Here is an 18,654-nt window from a genome sequence, read left to right as displayed (position 1 = left end):
GAAAAAAAAGAAAAAAAAATGCCCTCCCTTTTGAGCCAAAAATCTGTCTTCTTATTACTCCTGCCCTCTGTTTTACTCTCTGCCTTTCAAAAGACCCAATCTACGATCCAGTTCTCTTCCTTTCCCATGACTGCCCTTAGGGTATTTGTCTCCCCTGACTTTTCTCCATACTGTACATTCCCAGGCGCTTTCTCCGTTGCAGGATTTCTAGCCTTATCCCCACCAGTCTTGCCATCCTCCCCTGGGAACCCTAGTTTTTAAGGTAGCCTTGCAAGGTGATACTCAGAGAAAATCTGCTTCTCACTGAAAATCAGTGCGTAAGGAAAGGTCCTTACCTGTCTGTTTACCTCTGCGTACCCCCACCCTAGCATAGCAGCTAGTACACAAATGTGTGTTCAATGAAGGAGTGAGCTCCCTCTCATGCTGACTGTTCTCGTGTCTCTAGCACATCCACAGCAAATTTCATTTAAATTGATGTTTAAATGTGAGGTTAAACATCTTTTTATAGACTGCCAAACTGAATCCCAGAAAAAAGGCAGTGATCACTGACCAGTGGTCTATCAGAAATAGAACTCCAGTCTTCCAGCCCTAACTTCTGACCCCTGGGCCAGTGGTTGCAAAGTTTCTTTAGTTTTAGCAGCAGGCCTCCTTGTTGCAAAGGTAAGATTATATGAAAACTCTGGGGTATAGAAGTGAAAACCAGAGCTGTTCTGCTAAAGCTGGGATGAGCCCCGAGCCCCACTCACTTGGCCTCTCTGTGGAGGCCACAGGGGCGCCATGGAGCCCAGCGGGAAAGCACCCCAGTCTCCCACACTGCCCTCGTCTTACCGAAGCAGCCCGGGCCTTGTCTGATCGGCCGTAAGGGCGCTAGGACCTGCTGCAGCACTGGGCATGATGCTGCATCTCTTTAGGAGAGATGGGATGCCATTGCCAGTCCAGGTGCCCCCCCTCCAGATTGCCAGGCCCCTCAATTCAGACTCCCTGTCTCAGCTGCCTTTCCTAGCATCGCTGAGGGGACGACACGCTGATTTGCATCAGCAGCCAGGGAGCCCCTGGTGCTGTCATAGTTATTCTTCACGTCTGTGAGCTCAGGTGAGGCAAGCGGTACTATCCCTAGTGTTTGCCAGGTAAAATGAGGTCCAGAAAGGTGAGGTCGCCCTGCCAGTGCATGCAGAAATCAGCTTTTTCTTGAGTTATTGCAGAGGACTTGGGTTTGCCCTCTAACTCTGAGTGAAGAAGAAATAAAATGACAACTCCCCACCTTGGTAAAGTCCATCCCATTCCATCTTCACATGTGATGTTCTCAGCAAGACAGAGGGTGATTTTTTCCCCCATTTTACAGATGAGGGAGCTGGTGCTGAGAAAACAGACAACTTGCCTGGGATCAAACACCTAGTGAAAGGCAAGAGCTCAGGCCTAGAACACAGGCCTCCTGTCTGCTGCCTCGAGAGCCTGTTCTTGTCTCAAAAGTGGGACGCTGCTCTGGTCCTCTCTCCTGGAAAACAGGAATCTGAAAGCTCATCTGCTAAAAGGGGTGGGCTGTGGCTCAGGTGCCCAGAGCTGCTCCCTTCAGAACCATTTCTGGGGAAGGGTTTCATCAGTCCCACTCCCTAAGAGAAGGGCCAATAGCTGTCTCCTACTAGACTTGCCTTTACACCCTTGGTTACCAAGCAAGTTCAGGTGAGTATTAGAAAGGAGTCCTAGGGGGCACCTGGGTGGCTCAGTCGTAAGCGTCTGCCTTGGGCTCAGGTAGTGGTCCCAGGGTCCCTGCATCGGGCTCCTTGCTCAGCAGGAGGCCTGCCTCTCCCTCTCCCACTCCCCCTGCTTGTGTTCCTTCTCTCGCTGTGTCTCTATCAAATAAATAAATAAAATCTTTAAAAAAAGAAAAGAAAGGAATCCTAAAATCCTAAACCATCTGGCCACAGAGGTCTTACTGTGTGCCAGAGACTGTGCTTGACTGTAGTGTTGATCACAGGCCCTAAGTGAGTCCCATCATTACCTAAACAGCTGACCTCTAAGAACAACCACGAAGGACGGTGGTGTGGCCCAGGAGCCAAGATGCCCTCCACCGGCAGAGACGCTGTGACCAGGGCTGGGGAACTGACCCGGTGCGGGCAGAGCCCAGTCATGAGAGGGAGCCTGCTTCAGGTTCTGGAGTGTTCTATCAGGGGCTGCCTGGTGTGGGGCCTCAGAAGACAGGGGTGTCCCAGGTTCTAACTGAGGACAATGTGGTTCCTGGAGAAGCACCTTGCCTACTGAGCGCCAGAGCGGAGTTATAACTCCGAGTCTGGTGTCCACGGCCCCGCTCTCACCACTGTACAAGCCCAGCTTCCTTGGGGCATTTCTGTTGAATGAGGCAAATACAAAAGGAGGGAGGGAACATAGGAGCAGACCCTTCAGAGACAGGCCTTTAGCCAGACACTGAAGAGAATTTCTGAAATGTCCTGCTGGCTGAGAGGGTCACCCTCTAAAGGACCCTCATCTAAGCAAGTGTATCTCTTCTCCAGCACCCCTGTCCCCTGGGCTGGCATCTCGTGTACAGGGAAGCAGCCTCTTCCTAAAATAGCTCTCTTTATTTTAAGGTTCTCCTTATCCAGAAAAAGCAAAAGACATCCAGACCAGAAGAAACCTCAAAGACTATCTAGTCTAAAAGGAAGAGTCTCTAAGGAGATCCAAGCCCAGGGAGTGACACTGGGCTTGACCAAGGCCACCTAGTAAAAGCAAGAACCATGACTAGTACACAGGCCTCCTGAGACACAGCCCAGGGCTCTCTGTTTTGCTGCCTCTTGCTCGATCCGAACAGGTACCTGGGAGGCCAGCGCCCTGGCAGTCCTTCCAGGCTAGTTCCTGCTCTAACTCCAGTTTTACTCTTTTCCAGGTGAAAGCTTTGTCCTGGGGAATAGTCTGACCCGGTCTTTGGAGCCACACTCAGACTCAATGGATTCTACCTTGAATCCCACCAACCTTGTCAGCAGCTCCCAAAACCTTCGAACCCACGGGTACCGGCCTTTGGTTCCATCCTGTGGCCTCCCGCTGAGTACCTCCTCAGCTGTGCGCAGGCTGTGCTCCAGGGGTAAGCTTACCCAGGTTCTCCCACCCTCCTTCTCTCTTTCCTTCCCTCCTCAGTCAGCTCCGCTTGCCCCCTGCCTGAGAGTTGGACTGCGGTCTAGACTTACATTTGTGTCTGGCTAGGCACCCAAGAGGCAAATGAAGCTCTGGGATTGGCTTGAGAATAGTGGAAACTGAGAGCCAAAGGCCTAGAGCCAAAGGGACAGGGAAGGACACACCCAGTCTTTATTAGCCATTTATTTGAACACCACCTGCGTTTGGCATGCGGAGGCAAAAATCAATCACTTCTTGTCCTCAGGGAGCTCACAGTCCTATGGGAGAGAGAAACACTTCAACACATAATTGTAAACCGTCATCTTGGATGGTTTGGGTGGTATGAAAACGGCAAGAAGGAACACCCAACCCAAGCTTGGGGTCCAGGGGAAGCTTCCTTGAGGAAGTGACACCCTGTCTGCAATTTAAAAGCTTGACCATATGAGTGGCAATATCGGGGATCATAGTGGAGGGAGAGCTCTCCAGGAAGAGAGCACGGCAGGAAAAAGGGCAAAGATAAGAACTGGTACAGATGGTGTGCATGGAACTGCATGTACTTCGCTGTTGCTGACTTTGCTATTGCTGAACATAAAATGTCGTACTGGGACTTCAAACAGAATAGCCTGGAAAGGTCAGGGGCTACTTCACAGATGACCCAAATGCCATGGTAGAGTTTGGAGTGGATCCTGCAGGCATTGTGAAGCTGCTGACGGCTTTTAATTAGAGGTGAGACCTAAATAAGTGTGTGTTTTGAGTAGATCATTGACCACTGTGTTGAGGATGCATCTGAGGAAGGACAGACCAGAGAGACCAGTTAGGAGGTTGTAGAGTGGGCTAAACCAGAACAGATAAAGGCCTGGATTGGGTTAGTGGTAGAGGTTTGTAGAAGAGTGAATCAGTTAAAAAACTATTCATGAGGCAAATTTAATCAGATTTGAGGATTGTGAGAGAGAAGGGAGCAGGAATGTCTCCTCAGTCTCTAGGTGGAGTGGTAGGGGAGATGGTAATACCATTCGCTGAGAGAGGGGACCAACCATAGAAGAGAAAGAAGGGCAAGGAGACCCTGGGCCATCTAGGTGATACCCAGCAGGCACTGGCTCTGCAGGGCTGATTGTCAGGGAAGAGGACTGAGCTGAAGATAAACATTTGGGAGTCATCAGCATATAGATGGTAGTTGAAGCTATAGGCTGAATGACCAGGAGTGTATGTGTAGAAGGAAAAGAACAATTGACCAAAGATGGAGTCCTGGGGACCAACAAAGTTCAGGAGGTGGGAACAGGAAGAGGATCCCAGAAGGAGACAAAGCAGTAGTCAAATGTGAGGAAAAACAGAATCTGATATTGTGGTGGCCAGGATTACAGAGAGTATTTTAAGGGGAGTGCAGCACAACAGAGGTTTGGTAAAATGAGGACTGACGACTCTCTGTGGGATGTGGTGAATAGTGGGTAACTGATCACCTCAGCCAGAGCAGCTTCGGTGGAGGTGGAAGGTGATGAGGACAGATTGCATGGTGGGGTATCAGGGAGGGTTTGAGAAAAAGAAAACTAGTGACCTTCAAAAGAAGGTCTTCAAGAGCAGGAGCACACTGGGCGTGTTTATCGGCAGACAAGTTGAGCCTTCCAAGAAGAAGAGATGAAGAATATCGGGGAGAGGTGAGAGTAAGGTGTGGCTGTGGTGGGAAGGGTTATGATCAAGGGCGTAGAAAGATGGATCCGTCTTAAGGCTTGTTCTCTGAGACTTCAGGGAAGATTGATGGTGGCCATGAGTGAAAGGAGAGAGGGCCGAGTAGGGGAAGGGCGTAGGGGTGCTCCCAGAGTGGACTGGTCAAGAGAAGATGGGGAAATGGAGCGAGGAGAAGGCCCAGCTGTGCTTGGAGACTAGTTTGCCAGTCTGCAAGAGATGTGGTTTTCTTCTGTGGTTCTCAGAAACCTAGATGTGGGGTGAGAAAAGACTGTCTGAGAATTAAAGTTTTCTGTTGAGCTAAAAGGGCAAGAGGGCCAGGGGTGGGGGAGCATGCGAAGGAGCGATGGAGCTGGGGGGACAGCCGTTTAGATCATCAGCACTGGATTTGGGCAGGGCGGGGAAGAAGCAAGTCTGAAGGATGGGGGAGATTGTAAGTCTGATGTGCTAAATCTCTCTGTGCGGTGATGGGTTTAGTGGACTTACGTCCAGGGCAGTTGCCGAGATGGGAGGTTGGGGTTAGAGAAAGGGATGTTTACATTTCTGAAGTGGATTTGTTCCAAGTGATGGCAAGAAGCAGACAGTGGCCTTGGCAGGAGGTATTTGAAGTAGAGTGGAGGTGAAGGTCGCTGGAGGCTGGTGGCTGACTGGTGTGTGGCTCTGTGGCTCTGAGGATAATGACAGGACGTGGTTGGAGCACAAAGCAGTGACCGACGTACCAAACGGTCTTCATTTAACAAGGGGTAGAAGCCCAGAGGTCTGTAGGCAGCGGTGATCAGCAAAAGCAGATGGCTGGGGACATATTTGGCCTCTGAAGAACATGAGCTCTCGTAGGAGAATGGCCTAAAAGCAGCCATGGAGAGACAGGAGAATGCCACCTCCACAGCCCGCTGTGGCCTCCCCCAGCCCCAGGCTGTGGAAGGGGAAGAAGAGTCCATTGACAAGGCCTGCAGTGGAGAGAGATGGCCTTGGGAGAGACCATTTTCAGGGAGACTGAGCAGGAGGAGGGGGTGGGAAGAGGCTGGGATACCCCTCCCCGGCCCTCACCCCAGCAAGGCAGCGTGGGGCGTCGGGAGCTCTGCCGTCCGGACAGAGCTGCGAGTTGATTCCCTGCCTCAAGTCTCCTCTCACCTCTCAGGCCCCCACACTCCCCTTGTGCACAGGGGGCGTGGTGATATTGGCCTGGGGTTTTCACAGGAGTGTGACAAGGCTCAGATGGAAGCAAGGATAGGGGATCATTTGGGAAGCTGAGTCATTCCCCAGGTATGAGGGCGTTACTGTCCCTGTCCTGTCTCCCAAGGCCCTCTCTCTTAGGAGTGTTTCTTGACTGCTGCCTTGTGCGGCGCTGGCCTCAGGGCCGCTCTTGTCTCCGGGGCACCTCCGCTCTCCCTCTGGAATGCGTGGGTCTGTTGGCCAGGTCCTGGTCTAAATCTCTTTTGATCCTGAAGAACCTCATAAGGCTACGAAGGATTCTATCTGTTTGGCACTAGAATTGTTTCGCTCAAAGTATTCAGCTGTTGAGTCTGTCCTCTCTTATTTCATTAATGGAGGATGAGTGGGCATTAGTTTGTTAGTCTGGCCTCCTGCCTTAGATGCGCCTCACCTGCCTTAGTCATTCTCGGACTGAGACCCTCGCCTTCCTTGAGGAGTAACCACCAGCTGCCCTCATCGGACGGTCGGGGAGAGTCTTGGTATAGACTGTGTGCAGAAACAGAGATAGGAAAAGTCAGACTCAGGGCACTAACTTGTCTTCTTCCTAGCTGTGTGATCCTGAGAAAGTCACCTCACTTCTCTGGGCCTCAGTTCCCTCATCTCTCAACCGAAGATGATGCTACTTCCTTAGATGGCTGGTTGCTCCTGTCTGTATGCCTACGAAAGCAGAAGGGTGTACTCTTCAGCTATCTGTGGCAAAGGCTAAAAATCTCCTCCATTTCCCTTCACCCTGGGTCCCAGGTCTAAAAGCCGAAGGGCTAAAAATAGAAGGGCTATTTTAAGGGGCAAACAAGCTGACGGGGGCAGGGGTTCCTTTATAATGTTCACATGCCAGAGCCCCCTTCCCCACACTCACTGCCACCTGGTGCGTGCAACAGCCGTCTCTTGCTTGGACCATGATAGCAGCAGACTGGTCTCCCTTCTGCCCTCGTCCAAAGTCTAAGTCTGTTATCAACACAGACTCTGAGAGTGATTCTTTCTGCTGGAAGCTGGTTCAAGTCACTCCTCTGCTCAAAACGGACCTACTGCACAGAAAAGTCAGTGGTTTTTCAGTGGTATATGAGGTCCTCTGTCCGCTGCCCCACCAGGCCCCCCGCCCCGCCACACACCCCCCTCTCAGAAGCTATCCCCTGCCCCTCCCTCCTCGTTCGCTCCTCTCTGGCATGCTGGCCTCCTGGCCTCACCTTACACGTGCCAGTCACTCTTCTGCCTCAGGGTCTTTGCTCAAGTGTCACCATTTCAGAGGTGTCTCTCCCGACCTGCCGCCTGCCCTCCTGGGGTGTGTGTTCTAACAGAAGAAAGCTGACAAACTCATAAATATATAGATAGATAGATGATAGATAGATAGATAGATAGATAGATAGATAGATAGATAGATAGATATAGATATATAATAGATATGTAGATATAGACATATAAAATATCATCGTGCGTGTGTTTGATTCCTAGCTTCCCTGGGTCGAGGAAGTGGCTGAGATGGGCCGAGGACACACCGATGAGTGTAGCTTCTCTCTGCTCTCCATAGTCCCAGCAGCTGTTCTCTGTCAGCGTCACGCTGGACTGTTAGGGCCCAGAGAAGTGGTTGGCTCACAGAGCCCTCTCCAACTTCCTGTCAGTGCCTCTAAAAAGCCATTGGAATTTCTGTGGCTGTAAGCACCCTGCTTGCTCCAGCAACTTCTCCCCTTATCTGGTCAGTGCCCAGCTCTAAGTCCGAGATGTAACACGCTGGAGTCTCTTCCCCGGGAGCAGGGCCAGGCCAAGCCAAGCGTGCTTCGACTTTTAGACCTGGGAAGAGTACACCCTTCTGCTTTCGTAGGTGTGTTTCAGCTCACCCCTCAGCTGTGCACCTGGCATCTCCTGAGTGGTGAGCATACAGACAGGAGCAAGGCAAGGTCCCCTGCCTCAAGACAGAAGAATACACAAGTAACTAGTGTGTGATCCTTCATTCAGTGAACAAACCTGTTGGAACATCTGTAGCAGACCAGGCATCTTTTGCGTGTTGGGGACTGTAAAAGGAAAACCCTGCCCCCCTCCTGGGGTGTCTCCCCTACGCCCAGTACTCTACTCAACAGGACCTCACCCGGACATCAGATGTGCGGCTTCTCCACACCCCAAGCCATTGTGCCACACCCCCTGGGGGGCCGACAACTTAACTCCATCCTGACCCCCTCTGGAGAGAGCGTCACATCCCACCAGGCTGTCCCCCCCCACACCCACACACCACTTCAGATGTGACAGTCGAAGGTTTGGGTTGTCACCTGTGCTCCTGACTGGCTGGCAGTCAAGGGTTCCCACGATCCCCTCCTCGGGTTCACTCAGGAAAATGGTCACTTACTAGGTTACCAGCTTTTTACGAAAGGTTGTAACTCAGGAACAGCCAGATGGAAGAGCTGCCCAGGGCAAGGCCTGGGGGGGTGGGCACGGGCTTCCACGCCCTGTCCAGGGATGCCGCGCCCCCCACACTTCCGTGTGCTCACCAGCCGGGGGCTCTCTGAAACCCATCCTTTTGTTTTTTTATGGAACCTTTATTATATAGGCACGATTGATGAAGTCATTGGAGACTCTCCTTCCCAGGATGGTTGGCAACCAGCCCCCATCCTCAGGGGCTTTCCAGAAGTCACCTCCTGACCATACTCAGGTGTGGTTGAAAAGGGCTTGTTATAAGTAACAAAAGACCCCTTTATTTCTCTCACCATTTGGGAAATTCTAAGAATTTTAGGAGTTCTGTGCCAGAAACAGGACAAAGACCACATATGTATGTTTCTTATTAAAAACCACAATATCACAAGGAAATAGCAGGGCAGAAAATAGGAGAATACAGACAATAAACATAAATATATGAAATTATTTTAGGTAGTGATATGTGCTGGGAAAAGGGAGAGTAATTAGATTGAGAATAGCTCTGTGGGGAATGGAGTACTTTTATAGGAGGTCAGTGAAGTTCTCTGAGGAATTGATATTTGAAATAAATATTGAGAAGGAATCAGATATGCAAAGCCCTGGGAAAAGAACGGAGGAGATTGAAGGTCAAAGAATAAAGCATAGCCTATTCAAGAAGCAGAAAGAAAGCTAGTGTGTCTGGAGCATGGTGAGGAAGGGGTGGGGGCAGGGGGTTGAGATTCGGTCAAAGGTAGACAGGGCCAGATGATAGAGTACCTTCTAGACCATGCACGGTAAGGAGTTCAGATTTCAGAGAGCCCAGATCCCACAGGGGGAATGGGAGGAACTGTATTTGAGCCAAGATTGAGATAAAAGCTCTAAGCCGAGCACTAAATTAACATTGAGATTCCTGGCAGCCCAAGCAAAACTGCTTTCTGCCTCTGTGCATGAGGCTGTCCCAAGGTTAGCTTCTTTCCAGGCCTTGGAAGAGGTACAGGGTATTATCCACCAATTTTTTTCTTCCTAGACCCCAAGGATTTGGCTCTATTCTTGCCCATCTCCCAAAGTCTCTCTAGAAATGGTCCCCAGAGCCAAGGCAAAAGCAGCCTTACCCACCAGGCCCCCACTGAACCCATGTCATCCCCTTACTTATTGTTACCACTGACTCCAGTCCAGGCAGAGCCACAGCCTTACTGTGAAATTCTTCTGACCCTCTCCAGAATCAGATCTACTCTTAAAGAACAAAGATTTGACTTGAGAAGAGTCTCAGACCCTGATCCCTTTGTGGAAGAGCCCTTCCCTCCCTCGGCCACCTCCAGTTCTCTGCTCTGGCACTGCTGTGAGCCTTACCAGCAGGGCCATGGGGACATACCAAGGAGAGTGGTGGGGCGGGACAGACCAGTCCCCACCCATTATAGCAGGTTTCCTCCTGTCCTGCAGGGTCGGACCGATATCTGGAAAGCCGGGATGCCTCTCGACTGAGTGGCCGGGACCCCTCCTCATGGACAGTGGAGGACGTGATGCAGTTTGTCCGGGAAGCTGATCCTCAGCTTGGACCCCACGCTGACCTCTTTCGAAAACACGTAGGTGCCCCTGCCTGATCTCTCCCATGTCCACAGGGAGTCTTGCTTCCGAAACTTGTAGACTCTTAAAGGTCCCTTGAAACTGAGCACAGGAGACACCCTGAAAACAGAGACAGAATCTTGGGTCTCAAGCAGCCCTCGTTGGGCACCGAGTTCAGCCCACTCCTGTAGTGTAGGTCTGACTCGGTCACATGCCTGCTGGGTGCCTGGCTGGTGGGCTCGGACCCAGGGGAAGGACTCTCCTCTTTTCCTAGATGTGCTTGCTGTCGCATTTGCCTGCCTTGGCCTGAGAATTGGGGGCCTCAGCCCAACTTAGAGTCCCCAGCCAGATGGCTCCTACTCTCCAGCCGCATCAGCCCCCCATCTTGTCCTTGCTCTTCTGTGAACCTCCAGCATCTCTTCAAGTGACCATTTGGCTGGGTGGCCAGGCACTGTTTCTGACCCGCCTGTGGTGACCATACTCCTGATTTGGGGTGCAAACCCATTTCCCCGCAGCCCCTATTGCTTGGTGCTGTTCTGCCCTTTGAGCACTCTGAACAGATCTGCTGCCTTTCATGGATAATTTCAGTCTTTCATGCTGGTGGGTTTGGGGGTGCTCTTGGGTCAAGCCTAAAGATCTCACAGCTGCTCTGAGCCTGGCTCACACAGAGGGGCCCTGGCCACTCAGGAAGGAAGATGACTTATGGAGTAACAGTTGAGGACCAGTATAAACCAGTCTGGGAGAGGGGACGAGCACATGATTGCAGGGGGGGGGCGGTGTGCTTATTGGAAAAGATGGAACGTAGCCGGACCCCAGTGGTTGGAGGGTGGGGCCACCGCCTCAGGCAGCAGGGAAAGGAAAGCAGGACGGGCGCTGGAAAGAGCACCTGCTGGGCTCGGTAGTAGATGTTGGGGGACAGCGGCCACAGAAGCTGTAGGGAGCAGGTAGGCTTTAGTGGCGCAGAACCTGGTGGCCAGAGCAGCCAGGCCTCTGACGGCCCCACCCCCCGCCCCCCAGGAGATTGACGGCAAGGCCCTGCTCCTGCTGCGCAGTGACATGATGATGAAGTACATGGGACTGAAGCTGGGGCCCGCGCTCAAGCTCTCCTTCCACATCGACCGGCTGAAGCAGGGCAAGTTCTGAGCCGGGAGACGCAGCCTAGACACCTGAGGGGTCCACCGGAAGGGCTCAGCATTCTTCTCCCCGGAAGGGGGGGCCAAGCAGCCCACTGCCGGCGCCTCAGTGGATTCCGGGCCACCTCAGGACTCGGGAGGCCGTGTGGAGCCACCACTGCTCCCCGCTCCTGCCATGATACGTCCTTCCATGAAGGACCGACGAGGGGAGAGTGTGGGGCCCAGGGCTGGCGCTGCTCTTCCCCTCAGCCCTGCCTCGGCTCTGAGGTCCCTCTGTATTTATTTCTCAAGCCTGGTTGGCCTCCCACTGGGCGTTTAGACTGAACACCTTTCAGGTGATGGAGGAAGGGGCTGACCCCTGAGGCCTCAGAGGATAGGGCCCTGAATGGACACTTGGGCCCAGTCCCCCTGCCACCTGCTGGGCCTGGTGTGGCACCCCACTTCCCCACAACTCCTGCCACCTCCTCACAAGAGCTCCAGACTCCAAACTCATGGTGCAAACCTCTACCTTTTTTAAAAAAAAAAAAAGACCTTTTCTTATTGTTTATTGTTTCTGGCACGAGGGCAAGCCCCCCAGTTCATACTCCTCTCACTCCAGACACTGGGTTTCAGGAGAGAGACAGCCCTGCCCTGGTCCCAGAGAGGCATGGCCCCTTTCCAAGGACATCACCCGAGGGCACTTTCTCTGTGGGATGGACACATCCTTCAAGCCTTGACCGTATCACTCAGCATGGGGAGGAGAGGGTTCCTGTCACCTTCCCCTCTTCCTCCACTGGGCCCTTTGCAGCCCGGGCCTCATCTGTGGGAATGGGAGTCCCCTGCCCCACACTGTCCCCCACCACAGCTCCTTGCCCTGGCCAGAACTACTGCCAAAGGAGGTTAGGCCCCGTGATTCTAGGCCACGAAGGCCATAAGGTGGACGGGAGGGGTCTGCAGGCTGGAATCTGGTTGTACTCTCTCACTGTCCAGATGCTTCCTTTATAAGCAAGTCAGCAGCACAGCTGCCCCCACTGCCGTCCGGACTTCTTTTATGTCCGTTTGTTTATAAATAAAAACCAATATAGATGCCAGTGTGGTTTTAATCAGTCGGCAGAGCACTCCCCTTTCTTGGCCCTAGTTTCCTCATCCTTAAAGGAGGCGTGTAGACAAGATGATCCCTAAGAGTTCTTCTGATTCCAGCAGTCCCTAAAAAGTAGGCTGGCTGCCAGATGCCCACTGGGAAGCAGTGTGGAGTCCGTTCTCTGCCCTCAGAGGGCTGCGCTCTGGTGCAGCGAGACAGCAGGGAGCGCGGAAGCTGCTCGAAGCCCAAGCAGGAAGAGCAGTAGTTGGGTCAGCAGCTCCGAGAGCCTCCCTGGCTGGGTTCCTCCTTGTCGCCGTCGTCAGGTGAGGAGAGATGCAGGCTCGCCCAGCTTGCGCCGACCTGGGGCCAGATACTCCAGGCCAGGGCCACACAGCCTCAGTTCTGCTGGGGCTGCAGGAGAAGGTGTAACGGACACTGTCGTGTCACTGCGGCCCCCATGAACTACTCCACAGGAATTAGAGTCAGTCTTTAAATCTTCACGGCAAACCCATTTGATAGATGAGGACATGTAAGGTCGCCGCCCAGGAAGCACCAAAGCAGGCGTTTGAAGCCAAGTCCTCTGACACCAAGGCCAACGTGGAGGTGCTAGTCAGTCTGTTTGTGAGGCTTTGGGTGGGTCATTTCCCTTCTTTGGGCCCACGTGGCTATGAGGGTTTCAGATGAGACTTCTGAGGGCCCTACCAGCTCTCACCCTGGCTGGTGCCACCTTGGTGACTAACTGATAACATCTTTTGCACTTGGCCCCTGTGAGGTTCTCACCACGGTTCCCGTGATGCACTCTGGGTCAGGGCTGCCAAACCAGAGCAGGACTCTGTTCTCCACAGACTCCTGGACACTGGGGTGTGGTAGGCTGTGCCGATCGTTCATGGTACTCCCAAAGAGGGCCTTAGGGAACCCTGACAGCGAACTTCCGGATGTGATCCTTACCCGAGAGACAGACGCAGGGACTGAAGGTAACACCATGTGGAGGCAGGCCAGACACACTGCAGGGCTGTGCCTGTGGAGTCGGTCAGCATCCCCCTTGTCACCAAGAGCATATGGTTTCCCAGCTTACTTTTGCGGAGTTATGTGCATTCTCTCATGTAAACCTCAGCCCCGCCTTTTGCAAGTGGGAAAACTAAAGCTTGGAGAGAGTTGAGGTACTTGCCCCAAAACTCCGTAGCTAATCAGGAGTGCCTGTAACACCCTCCGGGGGGCCGCTGTCCCAGATCCTGCTGACCATTCAGACTTCCACAGGCTAGCCTGGGGGTGGCATTCACCTTGACGGCTGTCAGACGGAAACACCTGCCAGCAGGACGGCATGAAGCAGTCCCCTTCGGCAGGGTAGTCCCTGCAGAGCCCACCGCCATCCAGGTGACAGCTCGGGTGCAAGGGGATGGGACGTGTCAGGGAGCAGTGGGGTTTACCTTGGCTTCTCAGCACCATGCCCCGGGGGAGCAGTAACTCCCTAGTTTGTAGGCATAATGACTCTGTGGACATCACTTCCAGATCCCTGCAAAGGATGTGCCCCATTGACTCTCTGCACTAAGGAGGCCCAGAGCTGTGCCTTTTATGCAGATGTTCCTTGTCCAGATAATTTACAGTTCGGGTTCATTCTTACCCTAAGCAACATTGCCTTAAAACAGTTGACATTCCACTTTTACCTGGTTTCCAAGGGAACAGAACTAGAAAGGTAACCAAATGTCAGGTTCTGTAGGAGGGGAGAGGATTTGTTACCCCTTCACTCTTACTGCCCTAACCCCTGGGGACAGAACTGAGTGTCTTTTCAGGAGGAAAAAAAAAAACTTTTGAAATTATTTCCCAAAGCCAAGCCTTCTAATAGTGACCCACAGTCATCCAGAGAAGCTGAAGGGGCCTCGGCAGGCCCATGCACACCAGCCGAGGTGCAGGGGAGACCACTCCATGAACCCCAACAGTTCAGTCCCCCACAAAATGGGAAGGCATCTAGGACTGAGGGCCAAAGGCCCCCTGGCACCAGCTTCACATGCCCCCCCCCCCAATACTGTGACAAGGAGAGGACATTGACTCCAGCGCTGAGGAGCATCAGGAAGCCCGTGTGCTTGAGGTGACAGAAGAGTCCAGGCTCTACCTAGGCACCACCTGTGCCCTCCCTGCTGCCGGCCATGTAGTCCCTGTCACCTCTGCCTTGTCACGCTGGAGCCTCCACAGCCTCCTTGTGAAATAACCTGAGATCTCTGTGGGCCGTGGCTCTGGTGGTCCACGTGGACACGGTGTCTGCCCTCACACGGAGGCCACGATCCCTCCTCAGGAAGAGCTGGAAGGTGGCTCCCCCCTCCTCCCTGCAACCAAAGCTAAAAACTTGGGAGAACCTTCTTGCCTTGGAGAGCCCAGACACCCCTCCCCTCATCATCCCTCCGCTTTTTGCACCTCCTTACCCTAATTCCCCAAGTCGCCCCATTCATCCGGGAAGCTCTACAGCTGGAAACCTCCAGTCCAGGGGCCATGACAGCCAAGCGTCACGACTACATTTATGCCCGGCCTGCGACACCAAAGCCGCCGCGGGTGCTTCCAGGAGCCCACAGCTGACGAGTCCCAGTGTAAAGGCACGGGACCCGAGACAACTGTGGGTGGCTGGGGCTGGACCCTGTCAGAGGTCGGCAGGAATCAACAGGCAGATGGCCATACACCAGGCGAGGGCTCAAGACAGGAGCGCCCTGGGGCCCAGATGGCAAAGGCTGCGTGCACAGCACTTCTCCCCTGAGTTCCCGAGTCTGTTGTCCTGACGTCTCCCACACAACGGCTGAGCTCAGTCCCCACCTCTGCCCCTGCACTCTGCGCCTCGCCTAGCCTCCCGGACACCCATCCTTGATGTGCTTCCCAGGATCGTGGCCACATGGGGCCACCAAGTGGCCACTCTCCAGATAACACAAGAGCCATATCCGTAGCCTCCCTCTCCCCCTTCATCTTTGGGTCCACCTCACATCCTTACCTTTGAATTCAAGAGTTGTTTGCCTCTGGCTCAAAGTGGAGTCTGTCAGGAAGGTCACGGACATCCACTGAGGGGATAAAGGGGCTGCTTACCCCGTAACACGGAGCCTGTGTCCGCCACTGCCCGGCGGCCTCTTAGAAAGCGCGATGCCCTGAATAACCCAGTTACACTGCCGTACGTGTCAGTATCTGAAATAGGATCGTGGAAGTGTACTTCGTGCTTACAGTGACCGTTTTCACCCCTCCCCGCGGAAGGAAGCAGGACGCCTGTGCTTTTCAGCAGGACGCGGAGGTAAAAGGTCCCGGGAAGTAGGTAGTGAGGTGGTTTGAAGAGACCCCCAGGAGGAGCAGGGGGAGTGTGGGCGGTCGGGTGCGGCGGGTGGCTGACAGCAAGGCCTCTCGGGAAGGGAGCCGTGTCCTCTGGTGGTGCTTACAGCTTTGGTCTGTCAGGGCGCCTCTCCTGGCCGGCCGTTCCCCGCGACGCAGTGCAACCCCACTGCGCCCTCCTTCTTGGGCAGCTACGACCCCGGCTGAGCGGTTGCCGAGAGAGCGGCCCGTCAAGGCCGGGCCTAGACGGGCCTGAAGGGGGGCGGCATGGAGAGCTCGCAGCCCTCATCCCAGAGCCGCGCACCACCACCGCTCGAAGCTGCCCCAGCCCAGCTTCTGCCTCGTCCCTGAGGGAAACAGAGCTCCCTTAGCCTCTTCAGGATGGCTGCCCAGAGAAGGGGGGGCAGCCCGCACGGCCCCAACAGCTTCCCCAGTCTGAAGCATCTGCCTCTGCCCTCCCCCCTCCCAGGACTTCCAGAAGCTGCGTGGTGGGAACAGCTACCTGCAACTGCATAATGAAAGCATTTCTCAAAGCCCCCCTCCCCGCCCAAGAACAGATTGCTGCGTTAATAAAGGCATCATGGGTATCACCCATGTCCTGGTCCCTGTCGAACAGCAGGTGACAGCCCTGTCCTCAAAAGGGATGGCAGCTCTTGACTGAGTGCTCAGGGCTCTTCTGGCCGGCAACCTCAGCCCCTGGCGCCGTGCGCTCTGATTCATGCTGGGAGCGGCCGGGCTGGCGGCGCTCAGCCGAGCCTGGGGCCGAGGACGGAACGGGAAGGTGGGGACTGAAGAGGACCGGCGTGGGCACCGGGGCCAGGAGAGACATTACAGGAGGAGGAAGTATGTCCTTGGCCCCGGGCCCCAGGGACTCCGGGAGCGGCCCAGAGGGAGCAACACAGCCAAACTGTAGCGTGTGATGTACGTAGTGTCCCTACCTTGGGGATGGGAATGGGGGAGTTTCCCCAGCCCAGGCCTGAGGCTGGCCGAGACATTGGCATTATCAACTCCCGTGAGATCACAGAGGGGGTTGCGCAGGCCCCGCCCGCCTCCCCCGCAGCTCTGGTTCTGGCTGCCCCTCGCCAGGCCCCCAGGTGCCCCCGGGGAGCTGCTGGCCAGGGGTCAGGGGTCTGTGGGAGCTGAGGGCTGGCACCTCCCACGCTCCCCCGGGAACCATCAGGACATGAGGGTCAGAGGCCTCCCTCTTCCTCCTGTTCCTGTTTGTCCCGAATGCCCCCACCCCGGCCGTGCTGGGCCCCAGGCCCTGACCTTCTCAAGGAGCCAATCTGAAAAGATGCAGGCTGGTGGCAGCCGCCCCACAGAGCGGAGGCCAGGTGTGCGAGGGTGAGTGGGGGGGCCGCTGGGTGCCAAAGGTGCACAGCTCAGGAGTAAGGCCCCCGGCCTGGCGGGAGGGGGCGTACTTAGGAGCCCCGGCTCTGCCCCTCCTCTCTTCTGCTTTCTGGACTCCGTCTAGACCAGGCCACGAGCCCCCTCAAATTAGCTGTGCATGTGTGGAGGCCATCTGTGGGAGGGGCCGAAGCTTTCATCGGTCAGGGAGCCCCTGCCCTAAATCCCTCAGGCGCAGCCCTGACTGGTTCACAGCCTCGGCGAGGCTCACCCCAGCGTCGGAGCAGGCGGGGAGGAGCCCTGGGTGACGGCTTCCTCTCCAAAGGCCCCTTGAAAAGGTTCCCCTGGGGCCGGGAGGGAGTAGTCATCTCTGATGGGCAGGAAATCCGCAGCTTTTCCTCCCGCCTGTGGCCTGGTGGGGGGAGGACAGGAGGCCTGCGGCCCAGAAGGGGATGCGGCGGGGCCCTGAGAGCGGAGTCTGAGGGGCCCCTCTGCCCCTCTTGGGGCACACCCCCTCGGTCTTCCCTGCAGTGGAATGGAGGGGCAGGCCCGCACGCCCTGTTGTCTGCCTCACCGCTGACTCCCCTCTTTCCTGTCCTAGGCCTTGGGTGGGTGGCAGGCCCCTTTCGGCTGGCCCTCTACCGTCCCTCCCTCTCTCTGGCCCTGCCCAGCCCCTGCCCATGTGTGAACCTCCCAGGAGCCTCGGCAGCCCCTGAGACCCAGGTCGGCCCCGGGAGAAACATCCCAGAAGCCCTTCTGAGGGAGACCTCTCCAGAGACCCCCACCCCAGGAAGAGATCACGGCAAACCCAGGTGCAGGAGCCCCTCATGGAGCCCCCAGGCAAGCAGCCCCCACAAGAGCCCCCCGGGGACGAGTCCCCACCTGAGGACTCGGGCCTCCAGACAGCACCCAGCACGCACATTCTCTATGTGGGCCACCTGAACCCCCACTTCTCGGTGCCTGTGCTCACCTGCCTGCTCCGGGACGCCCTGGAGCGGCTGGAGCTGCCGGTGGCCCGCGAGCACATCGAGGTGGTGAGGCGCCCACGGAAGGCCTGTGCGCTGGTGCAGGTGGCCGCCCACGAGGCCACGCTGGCCTCCCTCCCCTGGCGCCTGCAGACAGCCCTGGAGGAGCACCAGATCCCCGAGGAGCTGGCGGCCCGTGGCAAGGAGCTGGTGCTGGCCCAGGGCCCGGGGCCCTGGAGCCACAAGGCGGTAAGTGAGGCTTGCCCGGAGCCTCGCGGGGCGGGAGAAGCCTGGGCGCGGCCGGGCTGTGCTGGGGCGCAGGGGCGGGGGGTGGCGGTGTGTCTTCGAGGAGCCGGGAACAGCTCTGCAGACTGGCGGACTCCCAGGAGGAGCGGCACTTACGGTCTGCCTCCAGCCTGGAAGCCTGTGAAGAGAGGCCACAGTGTGGGCCACCCCCCCCTCCCCGGGGTCCTTCTGCATTCCGTCCTCTGGGCCGGAGGGGACGCGTGTTTTCTCCTGGCCCACCTCACTCCTGCAGTTGCCCGCCGGCGGGGCCGCTGCAGGCCAGGCGGTGAGGCGGAGAGCAAGGGCTGGGCCCTGCCCGCCAGGAGCCCTCATAGCGCTGAGCAGGGCCGGACACAGCCAGTCGCCAGCTGCGGGCTGCGGGGCAATCTCACAGAAGAACGGAAATCCCAGCTGGGATTTAGGGAGTGGAAGGACGTTCTAGGCAGGGGGACACGGTGAGGGGCAATGTCCCATTTGCAGAAGAGCAAGCCATTTGGTGGCCCTGGAGCTCCGGCTGAAGGCTGCCAAGGAGCTGAGGAAGAAAGCTGGGCCACAGCGCAGGGTCCGGGCCGCCAAGCGCCGCAAGACCAAAGCAGAGCAGGGAGGCTGCTGGGGGCGGGGGGGGGGGGGG

The 18,654-nt window shown here is 55.8% G+C and overlaps 2 protein-coding genes and 1 long non-coding RNA gene across 14 annotated transcripts in view; 2 read left to right on the top strand and 1 right to left on the bottom strand.

The window, feature by feature from the left end:
- The window catches only part of SCMH1 (Scm polycomb group protein homolog 1), a 169,309-nt gene extending 157,170 nt beyond the window's left edge, over positions 1-12,139 (top strand). For 9 of the 11 annotated variants that reach the window (XM_081818210.1, XM_081818208.1, XM_081818209.1 and 6 more), the window contains 3 exons: positions 2,879-3,073; positions 9,814-9,956; positions 10,954-12,139. In XM_081818210.1, coding sequence (XP_081674336.1) covers positions 2,879-3,073; positions 9,814-9,956; positions 10,954-11,079 — 464 coding nt within the window. In that variant the 3' untranslated portion in view covers positions 11,080-12,139. The remainder of the gene's footprint in view (positions 1-2,878; positions 3,074-9,813; positions 9,957-10,953) is intronic. The other 2 variants (XM_081818216.1, XM_081818212.1) reach the window with 1 other exon arrangement.
- Positions 3,183-8,172, bottom strand: LOC145721249 (uncharacterized). Of its 2 annotated transcripts, XR_014144836.1 has the most exons (4): positions 7,179-8,172; positions 6,851-7,016; positions 5,322-6,651; positions 3,183-5,031 (listed from the first exon to the last, which is right to left on the bottom strand). It is a non-coding gene; the product is annotated as an uncharacterized LOC145721249 (long non-coding RNA). The 2 variants fall into 2 exon arrangements; XR_014144835.1 differs by having other exon boundaries at positions 3,183-6,651.
- A 106-nt stretch (positions 12,140-12,245) lies between the features above and the next one.
- Positions 12,246-18,654, top strand: part of SLFNL1 (schlafen like 1) — a 12,833-nt gene continuing 6,424 nt past the window's right edge. Inside the window, exon 1 of the mRNA XM_081818218.1 lies at positions 12,246-17,987. Coding sequence (XP_081674344.1) covers positions 17,601-17,987 — 387 coding nt within the window. The 5' untranslated portion in view covers positions 12,246-17,600. The remainder of the gene's footprint in view (positions 17,988-18,654) is intronic.

Source organism: Leptonychotes weddellii, chromosome 4, assembly GCF_054177405.1.
Source record: "Leptonychotes weddellii isolate Sample4059 chromosome 4, ASM5417740v2, whole genome shotgun sequence".
Classification (NCBI taxonomy): domain Eukaryota; kingdom Metazoa; phylum Chordata; class Mammalia; order Carnivora; family Phocidae; genus Leptonychotes; species Leptonychotes weddellii.
This window is presented reverse-complemented; position numbering and strand designations above follow the sequence as displayed.